Here is a 20,401-nt window from a genome sequence, read left to right on the forward strand (position 1 = left end):
GGTTAAACATGTTTATGAGATCTCAACCCTCCCCCTATACCTCTAGCCAATGTAGAAAAGTAAACGCATAACAATACGCACATTAAAATTCAGTTCAAGAGAAGTCCGAGTCTGATGTCAGAAGATGTAACCAAAGAAAATAAACAAAATGACAATAATACATAAAATAACAACAGACTACTAGCAGTTAACTGACATGCCAGCTCCAGACTTCAATTAAACTGATTGAAAGATTATGTCTTCATCATATGAATATCAGGCACAATCCTTCCCGTTAGGGGTTTAGTATCATACCATCATAACATATATGAGAAGAACATAACCCGTGTCATGCCAACAACTGGTTTTTAAATAAATGTGTTAAGTGCCGATGCAAAGACCCTATAAGTGAATCAATATTAACGCCAAAATATGCAATCTTTAATGACCTGACAACAGTATCGTAACTATATCCCTTCTTAATAAGTCTATTTAAAGGTTTTGTTAGTTTCAGAGGTGAATACTGACATTTTTGTGCTTTATAAAGAATATTTCCATAAAAAATTGGATGTGAAATACCTGAACGTATAAGAAGTCTGCATGTTGAGCTATATTTACAAATGATGTCCTTATACCGATGATAAAATTTAGTAAATGTTTTGACTAGTTTGTGATATCGAAAACCCTGGTGTAATAATTTTTCAGTAATACATAAATTTCTCTCGTTAAAATCTAAAACATTGTTACATACACGAGCGAATCGTACAAGTTGAGATATATAAACACCGTAAGATGGTGACAAGGGAACGTCACCATCTAAAAATGGATAATTAACGATAGGAAATGAAAAATCATCTCTTTTATCATATATTTTAGTATTAAGCTTTCCGTTAATGATATAGATATCAAGATCGAGGAAAGGGCAGTGGTCATTGTTAGTATTAGCTTTATTTAAAGTAAGTTCAACAGGATAAATTTCTTTAGTATACATACTGAAGTCGTCATTATTGAGAGCCAAAATATCATCCAAATATCTAAAAGTATTATTAAATTTGTGTATCAGATGTTGTTTCGATGGGTCTTTACTGATTTTTGTCATAAATTGTAACTCATAGCAATACAAAAAAAGGTCCACAATAAGTGGTGCACAGTTAGTCCCCATTGGAATTCCGATAACCTGACGATATACGGAATCTCCAAAGCGAACAAAAATGTTATCTAGTAAAAATTCAAGGGCATATATAGTATCAAAGCATGTCCAATTGACATAGTTTTTTTGTTTATTGCTACTAAAAAATTACCTAAAAGAGTTTGAACATATATATTCACATTCTGACTTTTTAAATGCCCATTTAATTAGGTGTGTGAATTTTTTCTTAATGAGAATGTGAGGCAATGTGGTATATAGGGTAGAAAAATCAAAACTTTGAACAGATTCAAAATCGCCAATATATGCATGCAATTTATCAAGTACTTCCAACGAGTTCTTGACACTCCAAAAGTAATTAATTCCACTATTTTCGAAGGCCTTATTTGAACAATTTATTATCAGGTTTTTGATTGTACCAAGTGTACTGGTAAGAAGAATAGACAATTTAGTAGTGGAACAATGGCTTGAAGACGAAATGAATCTATATTTGTAAGGTGTTTTGTGTAGCTTCGGAAGCCAATACATAGTTGGGACTTTCATTGTATTTGGTTCTGCTTGTAAAGCGGTAGCTAAAAGTTAATGTTTGTTACAGATGTCGTTTTCTGAAAATGGAGTCAGTTGGAATGTTGGTGAATTGGTGATTTCTTTTTTCAGAACCTCAATGTAAAATTTACGTCAAACAATAATAATATTATTAGCAGCTTTATCGGCCGGGACAAAAACAAATTCCTTGGCTAGTTCTTTTAGTTTATGTTTGATACGAGAAATAGGTTTATTGTGGTTATTGTTAAGAGTAAAATGTTCTTTAAAATGTTGAATACGTATATCAACTATGTTCATTACTGATTTAAAAAAAGAGTCCAAAGATTTTTTGTCAGCTTTTTCCCGTTTTATCCATTTCAAACAGTAAGTATGGAGTGAGTCGTGGATGATATTACGACACTCATTCCAATTAATAATTGACGGGGGACGATATTTAGGTCCTTTACTGAGGAATGATTTTAACTCTCGGTCTTGAACGATGTTAAGATCTCCTGTTATAAAGTATTTGTTTTAAAAACTGTGTTATTAGAAATACATGCAAACACATGATGTTTTATTTTCATTATTTATCTAGATAATTGCATTAGAAGCTTTCGAAACAGAAATTTGAAAAATATTAATCTTTGCTGCATTAATTGATAATTTTTTTTTTTTAATAAATCGGGTACATACAAAATTGTTATCTCTTTTTTTTAGTCACCAATTTTCTGAGTGTTCCACATTGCCCTTAGCATGTTCCAAAATCTAACTATTTTCCACATCTAAGTCTTTGATATGCCTTTCTGCTCTTGTCAAGTATTGATGAATCAGCTTTCAATATAGAAATATTGTCTTCTTTGTGAATATATAACAATTTAAAAGTTGTGTCTGTGCAGGTTGGAAAATTAAAGATAATGATTTTACAAAGAATTAGGTTAACTGTTAAAAGGTTTTTACTAAAAAAAAAATCACAATTTTAACATAAGTTTTCTCGATTTCTCTCTCTTCAAGAAAGTAAAAGCAAGACTTAGGTGTGGCCTGTTTCAATGAACCATTGAACAATAAAACAGTTTTGTATAACAGAAAAACATCAAAGTTAGACCCAACAAGCAGGGGCAGATTCAGGCAGGGGTGTGGCGGGCGTGCGCCCCCCCCCCTAAAATTTTTTGTCAGCTTTTTCCCGTTTTATCCATTTCAAACAAACAGTAAGTATGGAGTGAGTCGTGGATGATATTACGACACTCATTCCAATTAATAATTGACGGGGGACGATATTTAGGTCCTTTACTGAGGAATGATTTTAACTCTCGGTCTTGAACGATGTTAAGATCTCCTGTTATAAAGTATTTGTTTTAAAAACTGTGTTATTAGAAATACATGCAAACACATGATGTTTTATTTTCATTATTTATCTAGATAATTGCATTAGAAGCTTTCGAAACAGAAATTTGAAAAATATTAATCTTTGCTGCATTTATTGATAATTTTTTTTTTTAATAAATCGGGTACATACAAAATTGTTATCTCTTTTTTTAGTCACCAATTTTCTGAGTGTTCCACATTGCCCTTAGCATGTTCCAAAATCTAGCTATTTTCCACATCTAAGTCTTTGATATGCCTTTCTGCTCTTGTCAAGTATTGATGAATCAGCTTTCAATATAGAAATATTGTCTTCTTTGTGAATATATAACAATTTAAAAGTTGTGTCTGTGCAGGTTGGAAAATTAAAGATAATGGTTTTACAAAGAATTAGGTTAACTGTTAAAAGGTTTTTACTAAAAAAAAAAATCACAATTTTAACATAAGTTTTCTCGATTTCTCTCTCTTCAAGAAAGTAAAAGCAAGACTTAGGTGTGGCCTGTTTCAATGAACCATTGAACAATAAAACAGTTTTGTATAACAGAAAAAACATCAAAGTTAGACCCAACAAGCAGGGGCAGATTCAGGCAGGGGTGTGGCGGGCGTGCGCCCCCCCTAAAATTTGCAAAGCATGCTGGGTTGTCATCAGCGTAAAGAATATTTTCGATAATTTTACCTCAAAAAAATTTAGTTTGCGCCCCCCTAACCTAAAATCCTGGATCCGCCCCTGACAAGATAGAATATATCAACGATGGAATCCCAATCAGTTATTGAAAAGACTACATGTAGCTACCCTTACCTTAAATAAAAGAAATGGTTTTACCATCAAAATATATACCATTAAAATGTCCATTAAATTACCATTACCAGGGCTGCCAAGTCTCACGCTATTTAGCGTGAGACTCACGCATTTTCATGCTTATTTGGCGGCATTTTCCTTTGATCTATTGTTTTTTCTCTTTGATCTTAAGATTTTGGCCAAATCTCACGCATTTGCATTATTGAGGGGCCTGATGGGTTATTTTCGTTCTTCGTGATCGGCGCATTTTCACTATCGTGATCCGTTTTTCTACAGATTTTTTTTTCTTTTATATTTTCGTGATCCGTGATCATGGAAATTTATTTTCTGTGAATCGTGATTGACAAAAAAATTAACTTGTGAATCGTGATGAGACCCCCCATCAGGCCCCTCATTATTAAAAGTTGGCAGAACTGCATTACTTGTTCTCATTTATTTCAAACTATTTCCTTCTACTTATTTCATTGATCACACTTAAGAATGTTCAAAGTCATACATTATATACAGAAACATAATATATATAATGTCTCTGTTTAATATTTAAGCTTTAAAAGAAATATGTCTTTGTTGAAAACATTTTAGTTTATCAAGGCAGCAGAGTTATTTGTAGTTATATTAAGTTTTATCAAACAGCTTTACACTTTCAGTAAGGAGTAATGATTACCTTTTGTCTTAAATGAAGTTGGAATTATCCATGTTATTGAATATACTATCTTTTTTATAATGGTACTTTCTTGTTCTAACGTGCATTGTCTTTGTGGTATTTATTTGCACCAAGGAAAAAAAATATGATTCAAGGCCGATAATTTGATAGTGTATGCGACGCCATTCCACGCTTGTTTCGATTTTAAAACAAAGCTCAAAACCTCAAAATGTATCCAAACTGGCAACAAATGGGAGCGGCTGTTCCCGCCCAACAAATGCAGTATAACCAATATCAACAGCAAATGTACCAGTGGTACTACCAACAGCAAAATCCAATACAAAATCCAGCCGGCGTCGTTCAGCCACCAGTCCCAACTAGCATGCCACCTCTGCCAGAAGCAGCCCCACCACCCCCGTCAGAGGAGAAGCCACCATTGCCTCCAGAACCACCACCACAACCACCAGCAGAGGAAGAGAAGGTAACCGTCTCGGTCAAATACATCTTGACAATCTATTTTATGAAAATTATACATGTGTGTGTATATATATAAAGTTATAACTGTATAAATTATTGCTGTGAGTTTGTTAATTCTACATTAGCTAGAGGTATTGGGGGTGGGTTGAGATCTTACAATTCATGTTTAACCTCGCTGCATTTTTTGCGCCTATCCCAAGTCAGGAACCTCTGGACTTTGTTTGTACTTTTAATTTCGGTTCATTAATATATTTCGGAGTTTAGTGAGACATCCATTTTCGCTGAACTAGTATACATTTTTGTTAAGGGTCAAGCTGAAGCCTGCCTCTGGGTGCGGGATTTTCTGGTTGTGTTGAAGACCCTTTGGCCAAATAAAAAATATATGTGTGGTTTCAGTTGCATCCTCAAAAAAGATAGGGTCGGTAGGTCAGCATTTTTTTAGGAGGGGATTGTCAAAATCTGGTAAAAAATCATGTTCCCCGAGTCAGATTCCTGTATTATACTAGCCACAACTGGAAGTTCGCCATTTGAGTTTTACCCTTGTCCGTCTCTTCATCTGTCTGTCCGCAGGTCCCGAAATTGGTTTCCGTTCTCTTACTTTAGTTAGCCTCCACCAAATGTCATAAAACTTATACACATTGCTTATTACCACAAAACACAGATCAAGTTTGAATTTTGGTGGCATCACTTTTACCATTCCAGAGTTATGCCCCTTTACAAATTTTTTGTTTCCGTTCTCTTACTTAAGTTAGCATCAACTGAATGTTACGAAACTTATCATGCTCATACACAATGGGGCATCATCTGTGTCCCATGGATACATTCCCAATTTATTTATATGTTTGGTCGTAAAATTAATTTTGTTGCATTTTTAGCTGTGGTGGATAATCCTAATGGAAATTCAGATGACAGAAATCTGTAAATTTAATTATTGAAATTCACATTCCACAAAATGGGATCTTTCAAAATTTATTTTACAGAATTGAAAAAAAAGTTCTAGGGTCGGGGGGTTTAAACTAGGTTTGGTCGGGTAACTGGAACCACACATATATTTTTTTTTGGCCTTTGGTGGCCTTGGGATGTTTTCTGCTCTTTGGTTGGGTTGTTGTCTCTTTGACACATTCCCTGTTTCCATTCTTAATTTTATGTACTGAACTTTATATAATTTATAACAGTTATATGAGTATGTGGACTAAAGGTTTTCTTGTTTGCAGTTTGGGATCAAAGACCCAATGAAAGGCTTTTGTACCCCAATCAGGTATCAACTTACTGTAATTAAATTTTTTATGCCCCCGCCGTAGCGGAGGGGGCATTCAGTGTTACCCTTGTCTGTCCGTACGTCCCAAAGTTGGTTTCCTTTCTCTAACTTTAGTTTGCCCAAACCAAATGTTATGAAACTTATAAAAAATGCTTATTACCACAAAACACAGATCAAGTTTGAATTTTGTTGGCGTCACTTTAAAGGTTCTAGAGGTATGCCCCTTTACAAATCGAAAAATTGCTGAATTTTTTGTTTCCGTTCTCTAACTTTAGTTTGCCTCAACCAAATTTTATGAAACTAATACACAATTCTTATTAATTACCACAAAACAAGTTTGAATTTTGGTTGCATCACTTTAATCATTCTAGAGTTATTCCCCTTTACAAATGGAAAAATTGCTGAATTTTTCGTTTCCGTTCTCTAACTTAAGTTAGCCTTAACCATGTTAACCGAATGTTATGAAACTTACCGTTCTTCAGTTATGTCCCTTTATAACTTTATATGATATGCAAGCGGGGGCATCATCTGTGTCCCATGGACACATTCCCCATTTATTTTATTCTGGATCAGTCTTCCAATAAACTTTTGAATCTACAGGCCCGAAGCTGATTTATACGAAAATTTTAGTTGATTCTATTGGCCTGTAAAGATGATTTTTTATAGGCATAACAGCATATTTACAAGCCTGTCTGGTTGGCCTGTGTTTGAGGGTGAAGACTGCCTGATTATGCATTGTGTTTAAAGGAACGGCCTCAGTGGTCTATTGGGAGCTTGCTTGCCTTGGGTGCGGGAAGTCATGGGTTTGATTTTAAACCCCAGCTGGGTGATATCCGAAGAATTGAAAATCAGTATTTGCTACTTCTCTGAGAAGCACACAGCATTTAGGAGTAAGAGCAAAGGCTTGTCGGAATAATGTGTCCGGGTAAGGGGACATGTCTTCCTGCAGACTGTACGTTACCTTGTGAAGTAGCAAGTTAAAAATCAGGCTCAGCCTGTTGGTCTAGTACAAAGCAAGATTTATATTCATATCATATTATAATGTTCTCATCCTTAATATGTATTCAACTTGCCACTGGATGTTAAACAGCCATCCATCCAGATTTAAGAAATGTATGCGGTCTGGATGGCTGTTGAAAATTAGAATACCATCATAATAGCCTTTATTGTCTGTGCTTTTGTTGCAAGTTCTTAGCATGCTTAGTAATTCAAAATTAAATAGAACTGCCTCAGGTAATTTTATTTTTATCTTATGTTCAATTGACATACTAGACTTTTATCAACACAGGAAAAATTACAAATGAATACTTCTGGTTTATCATTATATATACATCATTATATACAAGTCTAAATTGAAAACAACGTTTAAACCTATGATTGCGTTGGATAAAAACCGCAATTTTTATATGTGTGCATGCAAAACAAATTTCTTGGTAGAGGGGTCTAAATACAGCACAAACAACATTTTCCAAAAGAACAAATAAGTGAAAAAGTATATTTTAACAAAATGCATTTGACTAGCAGGTCGAAGAATGGATGTTCTTAAACCCTGCTGACTGCCACGGCGATTGCAAAATAAATGGATCACCAGATGTAACAAAATGGATCTTAATTATTAATTTAATACCAAACAGAAAACAATAAACTTGTGGAAATGATGGTATACCGCAAACATGAGGTGCAAAAATTGGTACACTATATGATATATCCGCATTTCGACAATTAATGTCTTTTCAGTGATGTTAGGAATCGAAACAGTATTTGGAAGGCCATAAAATTTACCTCAATTTAAGATAGACTCTTGAATTTTGAAGAGTCGAAATAGGATGAACGGATTATATAAACCCGAAGGCAAATATAATACAAGCCCAAACGAAAAAATAGTTTTCAAAGCATCAAAAATACAAATCATAAATTGAAGAGATGCAAATGGATTACTGTAAATTCAGAAATTATTGCGTGCATTTATTATTGCGATTTTGTCATTTAAGACTAAAATGCGATTTTAATTTTTGCGATATTGAGAAAAATCCTGTTTAATTCATATCAAACATTTCAAAATGCGAGTTTAAATTATTGCGATTATAACCCTGTCGCATTTTTCGCAATAATAAAAACATCGCAATAATTTCTGAATTTACAGTACATATTAATGAACCTTGAGCAACCAATTAGTCCTTGTTTCCAATGATCTGTTACACACTAATCTTAAGTGTCAACTTAAATGGAGGTTGGCACAGGTTTGAATAATGTGTCTGGTCGGTTGACATGTATTCTTGGATACTATAACATTGTGAAGTAGCACATTAAAAATCTGTCTCTGTGTGCTAGTCTTGTGTAAAACAGTGTTCTAAACACAATAAGATATTCTTATCCTGATATGCATGTAATATTTGCCACTTGATACTTATCCATCATCACCCTTTGAAAGCTCAGTGAGTGCAATGTTAAATTATAAAATATATACAGGTACACTTTCGTGATGAGCCTTGAAAATTTGTTTTTAATTGTACCTGCAGGTTCTTGTCTCTGAAGAAAGCTGCAGAAGCTGAGATTAGATTCAGATCCCGACATTTCCTTTTTTGAATTAATACGGGAATTGTGAAAAGCTGCCACCCTATAATTGAAATTAAATTCTAAATCAAATTACAAATGTATAGAGAGATTTGATGATTTCTCATGTATAGAATCAAAGAAACCTGTTAAATATAAAATAATAAAAAAAAGTGGGATATTTATCTAAATATAAAAATAAGATTTTGATTTTTGGTGTTTTAACGCCACATTTAAGCACTGCTTTTGGGCTATTTCGTGGCGGCCAGTTTTTATTGGTTTCGATGGAGCCGGATTGCCTGGAGAAAACCACAGACCTTCGATAGGAAATAAAAATAAGAAGATGTGGTATAATTGCCAATAAGACAACTCTCCACCAGAGACCAAATGATAGAGAAGTTAACAACTATAGGTCACCTAAAGCATGTTAAGTTCAGGTAGTAAAGAGCAAATCATACATTTTTTGCTACTTTTGGTCCTTACTTCATAAGTAATGCCTAGGTTATCGAAGATAGTCAAAACCATTCAAAGGTCAATTTTGCCTGTGGGAGATTTAAGGTCAGTTTGTGTCCAATTTTCAAAACACTCCAACAGAGAAACCATGAAATATGTACCGGTACACAATAATCCTGACCTTTTGCTTCAATCTGCACCGTTAGCCACTTGTCTGATGCCCCAGACAAGTAAAATTCTATTTGGAATTGTATATTTGTAAAACTTTGTTTAGACACATAAATAAGATGTTGGAATGTTGATAATCGGACTAGTAGTAATTTAGTGCAGACTTGCTTGACCATTGCTAAAACATAAATATTCAATATTAGGCGGATTATGTTCATAAAACAATTCAGTAGTTGTAGACATAGTAGTACTAGTTAAACAAAGGAGAATTTTTTATTATTTACACAAATATGTATTTTTGTGAATCCATCATCATCAGGAATTTCTTGCACCAATAATTGGAAAAACAAAAATTAATAATTACACCTACCGGGGGACGGTATATATAATTACATTCAAAGTCTTATGTTTTGATTCATTGTTCTCAAATGGAAAAGACCTTAGTATTTAAAATCTTTCTTTCAGCAAGAAGAACTAAAACCAGTCACAACAGAAGAACAAAAGAAATTAACAGATTTACAACAACAGGCAGCTCAGTGGCAGCACACTCAACAATGGCCACAACAGTGGCCTCAACAACAAGGTCAACCACAGCAACAATGGCCTGACTATACTCAACAATATCAGCAACCACAGATTGCTGCTCCTGGTAAATAAAACAATCCTTTTTATACGACCGCAAAAAAATTTTTGTGGTCGTATATTGGTATGACGTTGGCGTCGTCGTCGTCGTCGTCGTCGTCGTCCGGCGTCGTCGTCGTCGTCCTGCGTCGTCGTCCGAATACACATTGGTTTTCGCACTCTAACTTTAGTTTAAGTGAATGGATCTTTTTGAAATTTTACCATAAGGTTAAATACCACAAAAGGAAGGTTGGGATTGATTTTGGGGGTTATGGTACCAACAGTTTAGGAATTAGGGGCCAAAAAGGGGCCAAAAATAAGCATTTTCTAGTTTCCAGACAATAACTGTGGAACAGTGTATGGATCTCTCTGAAATTATACTACAAGTTTCCATACCACAAAGGGATGGTTAGGATTTGCTTTGGGGGGTTATGGCTCAAACCGTTTAGGAATTAGGGGCAAAAAAGGGGGAAAAACAAGGTTGTCCTGGTTAATGGACAAATACTTTAGTACAAAACATAATTTAAAGCAGTGTAAGGGAGATAAATCAAATACATCATTGAAATTATCTCCCTTACACTGCTTTTAAATTATGTATAAAGTAATGGTTAATGAACAATAAAGATAATTTAAAACAATGTAAGGGAGGTAATCCAAATACAACATTTTGGTTACTTCCCTTACACTGCTTTTAAATTATGTTTAAAGAAATGCATATTTATAAAGGAAGACCAGTAAAAATATCTGCAAATGTTGCATCATTTTATTTTACAAAAAAATCCATATGAAAGATTTGACACTATATTTTTAATTCTATTATAAAATAGATTAAGTTAGCACTATGGTAAAATTAAATGGGTAATTATGGTTGCCAACTCCATTGGAAATTTGAATTGAGATTATGACCATATCTTGAGGGAAAGAATTTTTTGGGGGAAAAAGGGGGGTGGGGGATAAAAAGAAATTGTGGGGGGGTCAATTTTTTCTCATTTCAGATTTCAGAAATTAAAAAGAATTATTCTTCAAATATTATTTTTTTTTCAAATTTCAAATATTGAAAAATTTCAAGAAGTAATCTTTAATTGCACAGTATGGCGCATTAGATTTGTAAAATCTTTGATCACATTTATTTATTTGTTATGCCGAATCTAACAGTGTATTTAGATTTTTAATTTTGGGTCCAGTTTTCAAAATAGTCTACATTAAGGTCCAAAGGGTCCAAAATTAAACTTTGTTTGATTTTAGCAAAAATTGAATATATGAGGTTCTTTGATATGCTGAATCTAAACATGTATTTAGATTTTTGATTTTTGGCCCAGTTTTCAAGTTGGTCCAAATTGGGGTCCAAAATTAAACTTTGTTTGATTTCAACAAAAATTGAATATATGGGGTTCTTTGATATGCTGAATCTAACCATGTATTTAGATTTTTTATTTGTGGACCCCGTTATCAAATTGGTTCATATTGAGGTCAAAAGGGTCCAAAATTAAACTTTGTTTGATTTCATCTAAAATTGAATTATTGGGGCTCTTTGATATTCCAAATCTAACCGTGTATTTAGATTTTTAATTTTGGGTCCTGTTTTTTAAATTGGTCTACATTAAGGTCCAAAGGGTCCAAAATTAAACTTAGTTTGATTTTAACAAAAATTGAATTCTTGGGGTTCTTTGATATGCTGAATCTAAACATGTGTTTAGATTTTTGATTATGGGCCCAGTTTTCAAGTTGGTCCAAGATAGGGTCTAGTATTTAAACTTTGTTTGATTTCAACAAAAATTGAATATATGGGGTTCTTTGATATGCTGAATCTAACCATGTATTTAGATTTTTTATTTGTAGGCCCCGCTATCAAATTGGTTCATATTGAGGTCAAAAGGGTCCAAAATTAAACTTTGTTTGATTTCATCAAAAATTGAATTATTGGGGTTCTTTGATATGCCAAATCTAACGGTGTTTTTAGATGTTTAATTTGGGTCCAGTTTTTTAAATTGGTCTTCATTGAGGTCCAAAGGGTCCAAAATTAAACTTAGTTTGATTTTAACAAAAATTGAATTCTTGGGGTTCTTTGATATGCTGAATCTAAACATTTGTTTAGATTTTTGATTATGGGCCCAGTTTTCAAGTTGGTCCAAGTTGGGGTCCAAAATTAAACTTTTTTTGATTTCAACAAAAATTGAATATATGGGGTTTTTTGATATGCTGAATCTAACCATGAATTTAGATTTTTTATTTGTGGGCCCCGCTATCAAATTGGTTCATATTGAGGTCAAAAGGGTCCAAAATTAAACTTTGTTTGATTTCATGAAAAATTGAATTATTGGGGTTCTTTGATATTCCAAATCTAACCGTGTATTTAGATTTTTAATTTTAAGTCCCGTTTTTTAAATTGGTCTACATTAAGGTCCAAAGGGTCCAAAATTAAACTTAGTTTGATTTTAGCAAAAATTGATTTCTTGGGGTTCTTTGATATGCTGAATCTAAACATATGTTTAGATTTTTTATTATGGGCCCAGTTTTCAAGTTTGTCCAAGTTGGGGTCCAAAATTAAACTTTGTTTGATTTTAACAAAAATTGAATATATGGGGTTCTTTGATATGCTGAATCTAACCATGTTTTTTGATTTTGGACATTGGACCATAATAGGTAAATTAAAAAAATTCAAGTTCTTAGACCACATTCTTTCTGTGTCAGAAACCTATGCTGTGTCAAATATTTAATAACAATCCAAATTCAGAGCTGTATCAAGCTTGAATGTTGTGTCCATACTTGCCCCAACTGTTCAGGGTTCGACCTCTGCGGTCGTATCAAGCTGCGCCCCAGCGAAGCATTTTATTAAATTATTAAGAAGACTTTTTAAAACATAATTTGATATGTATGTATATAAATTATGTAAATAAGAAGATGTGGTATGAGTGCCAATGAGACAACTCTCCATCCAAGTCACAATGTATAAAAAGTTAACTATTATAGGTCAAATTACAGCGTTCAAAACGGACCCTTGGCTCACACCGAACAGCAAACTATAAAGGGCCCCAAAATGACAAGTGTAAAACAATTCAAACTGGAAAACCAACGGTCTAATCTATATAAAAAACAAAAAACACCTATGAACCACACCAACAAACGACAACCACTGAATAAGAGGCTTCTGACTTTAGGACAGGTGCATAAAAATGCAGTTGGTTTAAACGTTTACATGTATAGTGATTTAAATGTCTGTCATCTGCCTGAAAAAGAGCATTTGATGTTGTGTCATATGATTATTTGAAATTTTTCTGAAGCTAACCATTTGTGTTTTAGAAAAGCGGAAGACAATAGAATTATGTTTTAACATAATAAGGTCATGAAAGATGTAGAAACTAGGGAGTAATTAAATGTTTGAAAATACCAAAATTTTCAAATAATATAATTTTGTGAAAATAGGATTTTTTTGGCCTTTCTTGGTTTCTAAATTTTGGAAAATTTAACCACTCTTGAACTTGTACCCCAAAAATTTAACCAATGTACATGTAAATTTAATTACACTCCCTCTCAATTGAAAAGGGGAGATATTTTAAAATCCCAAGAGAGGAACGACTTTGTCATAAATGTAAAATATTAGAGGATGAGAAACATTTTTTACTCTATTGTGATTATAATAAAACACTAAGAAATGCCTTTTTTGAACACATATGTACTGAAAATAATAACTTTAATAATTTAAATGAAGAAGAAAAAATTCATTATTTACTAAATCCATCAATGCCTTTACAAACAAGTAAGTTAGGATCCTTCTTGAAAAAGTCATTAGAACTGAGGGCAGGGGACTCTTAACAGCTTGTTTGTTTTTATAAATTTTGATGCTGTTTATATTGTGTTTGTTTGATATGTATGTATACATTGTATATGTTTATTGTGTTAATACATGTTGGTCACAAACTGTAAAGTTTATACGACAATAAAATATTTGATTTGATTTGATTTGATATTTAAAAATAGTCACGAAAACAAGCCATTGTATGATTCAAAGTTTATGATATGGACAGAGACATGGAAAAAAATGCAATTATTACAGCCTACTTGAAATGAATTGCACATATATATATATATATTGAGTCAAATATTTCATACAGATATTAGATGAGAGAAATAAAAAACGGTGATTATTAAAAACATGTCGGGGGGGGGGGGGGAACAGAAATTTTGCATAACCACAAATTACCTATTAAACTGTGACACAGTTATTGCCAGATCTTATTAAAAATTTGAAGCGATCATGTCACAACCCCTACACAGGGCAATGTATTTAACATCCCAATTCTTTCTTGATATAACTGGGGTTAATGTCAATGACTTACATGACAATACTCATAGCAACCTAACAACACAAATAATGCAATAGTGACATTTATTTGAACATAATGAACAGTCAAGGATATAACTATAGGGTTATTAGAGAAAAATAACATACATTTATTATTGTGGAATAAAAAATCAGAGAACTGTGATAACAAATGTATGTTACATGTTTCAAAGGGCCAGTAAACATCATTTGTTTTGTTAGAATGTATACAAGTTCTATTGATATTTTTATTGTCTTTATGTATTCTTAACTATTGAAAGATATAACAGTTCATAGTTTGCCAATCATGCATAGTACACCTATGTTATTACAGAAAAAAATTACAGAAAAAATAAGCCTGTAATAACTAAAGTGTGTTATTACTCTTCTCTACATCACTTCAAAGCCTTTATTCAGACATACATCATACTTAATCACAATGTATTTTAATTTATCGTAAGAAATAATGATCAGAGCATGTAATGAGGTTCTGCGCAAGCTTCCCAGAAATTCCCAAGTGTCTCATATAATAAGTTACATGGCTTTAATAACTAAGCCTTGTTATTACAGCTAAGTTTATCCCTTAAAAGCCTTGTCCCATTGAATTACCATGATTGATGAAAAATGTATTAATTTAAATCGAAAATTAGTTTTCAAGGCTATATATTTAGTTTCTGCACAAAGTTTCAAGAATTCCCAAGTGCCCACTAAAAATTGAAATATTTATGATTTATTTAACAAATAACAAACATGTTACTACAGATTAAGAAAATTTAACATGTATAAGGAATAAAGAGTAGACAACAGTAAAAGATAAAAGTATCTGTAATAAAACATGCAAGATATTTTCTCTAATAACCCTATAAGAGTTATATCCCTGACTGATGAAGAAGACTCACAATTTTAGGCAATAATTTTAAAAAGCAATTTTTTTAACAAGATATATAATTAATGAAGTTGGGGAGATTAAGTTAGGAAAATAGCTTTAAAAGTGAGGCAAAAGATACCAGAGGGACATTCAATTTCATCAGTCGAAAATAAACTGACAACGCCATGGCTAAAAAAGAAAAAACCAACAGACAAACAATAATACACAAAACACAACATAGAAAACTAAAGACTGAGCAACACAAACCCCACCAAAAACTCAGGGTGATCTCAGGTAAGGGTAAGCAGATCCAAATGGTCCAATTTTGCATGCAAGTTGTTGAAGTGTTTTATGTGTAATTGATATAGATTGACAAGGTACTGGATGCATGCAGATTTCTTTTGGTTATTTGTGTTGTTTGTCAATGAGCTGCTGTGTCATTGACATATATGGATATAAGAAGATGTGGTATGAGTGCCAATGAGACAACTCTCCATCCAAGTCAAAATTTATAAAAGTAAACCATTATAGATCAAAGTACGGTCTTCAACACGGAGCCTTGGCTCACACCGAACAGCATGCTAGAAAGGGCCCCAAAAACTACTAGTGTAAAACCATTTAAAAGGGAAAACCAACGGTCTAATCTATATAAAAAAACGAGAAACGAGAAACACTTATGAACCACATCAACAAACGACAACTACTTTACAATTACTTTAAACACAGGTTAATGAAAAGAATTTTGTTGTTAGGTATACATGTACAGTTCAAATAGAGAAAGGAAATATATTTACAAAATAAATAATTTTATATCCATACTGTTTGTGGTAAAATATCAAAAATACACAAGCAAGACATGCTATGTGTCAACAGTTTATTGAAGGCAGTACTGAGTGACACAGAAAATCATTTTTAGGTTTTAAAAAAGGTTAATACAAATGTTTTTATAGTTACAGGGGAAGATGCAAAAGTACAGTTTGAAGCGTTACAGAAAGAAGAAGCAGAGTTTGAGCAACAGTACAGTCAATGGAAACAGCAGTATGAAGACTGGAAAAATCAAAATCAAAGTATTTATTTCATTTTGCCACTCTTTCAAATGACTAATGAAAAAAATCTTTCTCATGAACCAACAAGTTATTTTTTGAATAAGGCAATTGTTTATAATATTTGCCCTTCAGCTCTTTTTGTAATGAATTTATGTGTCACTGCTATATCTATTTGTTCACTTCAAGTTTATATAAAGATAAGGAGATGTGGTATGATTGCCAATGAGACAACTATCCACCAAAGTTCTAATGAAGTTGATGTAAGCAATTATAGGCAACCGTACAGCCTTCAACAATGAGAAAAACCCGTACGGCCTATAATTATTCTCTTTTAATTTAAGCTGTTTTCACTGTTGATTTGATTGGTATACTAGTACATACTAATTTTTAAAAAATCCCATGAAAATACTTCAACGAGTGACTTAACTTCTGTGGAAGAGTATTAATATTGGTTCTTTTAACTCTTCTTGGAAATGGATTGCTGGAAAATTATTTTCTGAAAGGAATTCCTGTTCACATCCAGCATGTCCAGTATTTGTTCATTTTAGTGGGATCTCCTTTTACTTATACGAAAAAAATAAAGTATACAAATTTTATGGTTCTTTTTTTTTCTCTCAAAAACTCTGTGCATCACCATTTAAAAACAGCAGATACATCTAAAACTTTTCCATACACATTATTTCCTGAAGGAACTTCTACTGTATAATTAGCCATCAGTGATCAACTTCACAAAAAGATCTTACAAGAAAGAAAGCTTTGAGTTCCTGAACATTTCAGTAGTACCTACATTCAGTTTTAAACACAATATTGTTTGTGAAAAGAACAACAGGTACATACAAAGGGTTTTGGAACAGTCATATTTGTCAGACATGACCTAGACTGAAAGTTACCTTTTTGACCAAAATTTCAGATTAGGATTAAGTCTTGAAACATTTTTCATAGAAATAATTTTAGTTATTTTAATGAGATCAAGGTTTTTTAATCAGTATTTTTCTCTTATTGTTGTTTTGCAATGTTTTTCCGGTAATAAACTGCCACTCAGGTATAGTATGGTATTCCAGATGTATCCTATTAATGCCTCCAGGAGATATCTGCTTATGATGGCTAATCACTTTTTACCTGTTCTCAGACATACTTGACAGTAGTGATCAAGCTCATACTTATATTATTATGAAATTCTGTTCCTTGACAAGATATTTATCATTTTCTAATAAATTTTCATCAAAGACAATCGGCCATTCCAATTTAAAAGTTCAAATTTTTATTGAATAGAAAAAGGGCCCAGTCATCTCAAAATGACTGAAATTGTGTGAACAAATTTCAGGATCCTTGGTTTATTCTGTTTTTAAGTAGGTTCTCCACTGATCAATATAAAAAAAAGTTGGGTAGTCATATATATGTTGTCCTGCTATAATCAAAAGCTGTATTAAATTATTTTTTTAAAGAAATTCTTGATGAAGGTATGTTCCTTGACATCTGAATATTTGATATTTTTATTTCCAGATCATCCAAATAAAGAACAATTCAAACAGTATGAAGCACAATGGCAACAGTATGAACAACAAATGGAGGATAAGAAAAGAGATATCCAACAAAGAAAAACAGTAGTCCAGAGTAATATGGCCATGGCACAACAGCAACCCCAACCACCAGGAATGCCAGTTGTTCAACCTGGAATGCAACAGCCATTGATGGTGCCACAACAACAAGGAATGCCCCCTAATCAACAGGCTCCGATGCTTAACCAACAAGGAATACTACAGCACCCTCCTGGAATGCCACCTAGTCAGCCAGGTTTACCTCAAAATCAGCTAGGCATGGGACATAACCAGCCAGCAATTCCACCGAATCAACAAAGCATCACATTGAATCATCAAGGAATGCCACCAAATCAACAGGGCATAATGCCAAATCAGCAAGGATTGCCAACAAGTCAACAGGGCATGACACCAAATCAGCAAGGAATGCCAACAAGTCAACAGGGAATGCCACCAAATCAACAAGGTATAGGTGGTCAAGGAATGATGCCACAGAAACAAGGTCAGATGAGGATGGGTGGACCAATGGGAATGAGACAAAGTAATCCACAAAGAATGGATGGACCTGGTGGGCAGCGGATGCGTTTTCAACCAAATGATAACATGAGAATGCAAAATCCTCAACAGATGAGGATGGGAGGGCCTGGTCCCAGAGGCCAAATTAGAATGGTTAGTGAGGAACAACAAAAAGGTGGAATGAACCAGAATCAATCTGGATTTGGAGGACCAAGACAAAGATTTCCTGGTGGTCCAGGCTTTAATAACATGCAGAATCAAAATCAAATGAATAGAATGCCTGGACCAAGAGGACCGTTGATGAGGGGTCCAAGACCAATGACTCCTGAAAATCAGTTTAGACAGCAAAATATGTATGGTGAGGAGGAAGGCCAAGGAGATAACTTTCAAGATGAAGGGGGAGAAGAGGACATGTGTTTAGAAGATGATTCTGAAAATTCTTTTCCGACCCCAGTGGACAATCCATTTAGACGACCAGATATTGTGCAGATGATGGCTAACGATGAAGATGAGGAAGAGATTTCTGAAGAAAGCATGGATGGGAACATGATGGGAGGTCCAAATCAATTCCGTAGAATGCAAAACATGAATATGAGAGGCAATGGTTCTAATAGGATGTTGAGAGGACCCAGTCCAAATAACAATATGCAGATGAGAGGAAATTTTCAAAATATGGGAAATCCTCGGGGAATGGGAGGAGGAGGACCAAGAGGACAGATGCCAAATCCAAACCAGATGAAACAGTTGGGAAATGCTCCACAGAGAATGCCACTAAAAGGGGGACCTATATCATTAATGGATATTAGGTTTGATAAACCACCAGCTCCAATAAATAAAAATGATGAAATGGAACAAAGAAGTGATGAGCAAGATAAAGGGTATGTATTTCATTTCAGCTTTATAGGTGGATTTGCTTTTTTGACAGTCCTAAACCTAGGAGTAGACACAGGATGGGCAGACCCTGCTAGTTTGTCCATCCTGCCCACTCCATTCCTGCCTACCCTATGGAGTGGGCAATCTATAGATTTACCAAGAGTTTCCATTTGTATAATCAAGTAAGCATTTGCAATTACTGTGGACAATGGTGGATTGATTAATTTTCGTTATTTCTTGAATTGAGGAAAATTATATTTGAAAAATACATGAACGATTCTGCATTAAAGCCTATTTTTTCAATACATTATTTCATTGTTCACCTTAATCGACAAAATATTACACCATGAAGAGTAAATCCACACGCCTCTAATTTGGTTCATGGTTTTGGAAAATGTTACGTAAGACTTTAAGTTTCAATAACAAACCAATGAACAAAATACCTTGTGATTATGGTCATTAAATTCTTTTTTGAAAAGTTTTGCAAGAAATAGGGGCCATATTAGGGCAAATCGAACCTACTCCTTTGTATTAGTTAAAATTTGAATGCAGAGTAATTTAAGAGAAAGAGAGGCGAAAGATACCAGAGGGACATTCAAACTCATAAGTCGAAAATAAACTGACAACGCCATGGCTAAAAAAGAAAAAGACCAACAGACAAACAATAGTACTTGCAAACATGTTAACAGAAAATAACATCAAATGAGAACAATGTCAAAGCTGGTTATAGGTTGCATTTCTGTAAATATTGACAATACAATTTTCTATAGGAACTCTTTTTACGGCTAAAACTTTTACTATGAAGTTTTGAAAAAAATGATATCCTAGAATGGAAAGTTTATATGCACTACTATTTTTTTCAAAGGTCAAAATATAGGGCTGTGTGGCATATTTTCAACGTTCATATGCCCTGAACTTCTAAGAGTTTAAACTAACACTGAATTTCTTAACTACCCCTAACTGACTTTAGGACTACCACAGATTTCAATATCACCGATATGCATACATGTATGTATATTTACTGGTAACATTCCCAAGTTATGTCTCTATGAGATGAAACATACAGATCATAACTGGGAACCAGTACGTAAACAAAATTAATTTTCTATGAATATTATATATCTCCCCAAAAGAGGCGTGGTTAGAGAAACAGCTCTATTTACAACGTGCAACCTATAAACATAAGAATAAGATATTCAGTTGCATGCAGTTTACATGAGGTAGTTAAATGAAAATTCTAATATGACGCTCTTCAAA

General features: G+C 33.5%; 1 protein-coding gene across 2 annotated transcripts in view; it reads left to right on the forward strand.

The window, feature by feature from the left end:
* The first annotated feature begins 4,620 nt into the window (after positions 1 to 4,620).
* Positions 4,621 to 20,401, forward strand: part of LOC127698785 (YLP motif-containing protein 1-like) — a 49,736-nt gene continuing 33,955 nt past the window's right edge. For both annotated transcript variants that reach the window (XM_052202447.1, XM_052202448.1), the window contains exons 1-4: positions 4,621 to 4,933; positions 9,827 to 10,010; positions 16,122 to 16,238; positions 17,721 to 19,149. In XM_052202447.1, the coding sequence (XP_052058407.1) occupies positions 4,682 to 4,933; positions 9,827 to 10,010; positions 16,122 to 16,238; positions 17,721 to 19,149 (1,982 nt within the window). In that variant the 5' untranslated portion in view covers positions 4,621 to 4,681. The remainder of the gene's footprint in view (positions 4,934 to 9,826; positions 10,011 to 16,121; positions 16,239 to 17,720; positions 19,150 to 20,401) is intronic.

The sequence above is a fragment of the Mytilus californianus genome, unplaced genomic scaffold, assembly GCF_021869535.1.
Source record: "Mytilus californianus isolate M0D057914Y unplaced genomic scaffold, xbMytCali1.0.p SCAF_4, whole genome shotgun sequence".
Taxonomy (NCBI): domain Eukaryota; kingdom Metazoa; phylum Mollusca; class Bivalvia; order Mytilida; family Mytilidae; genus Mytilus; species Mytilus californianus.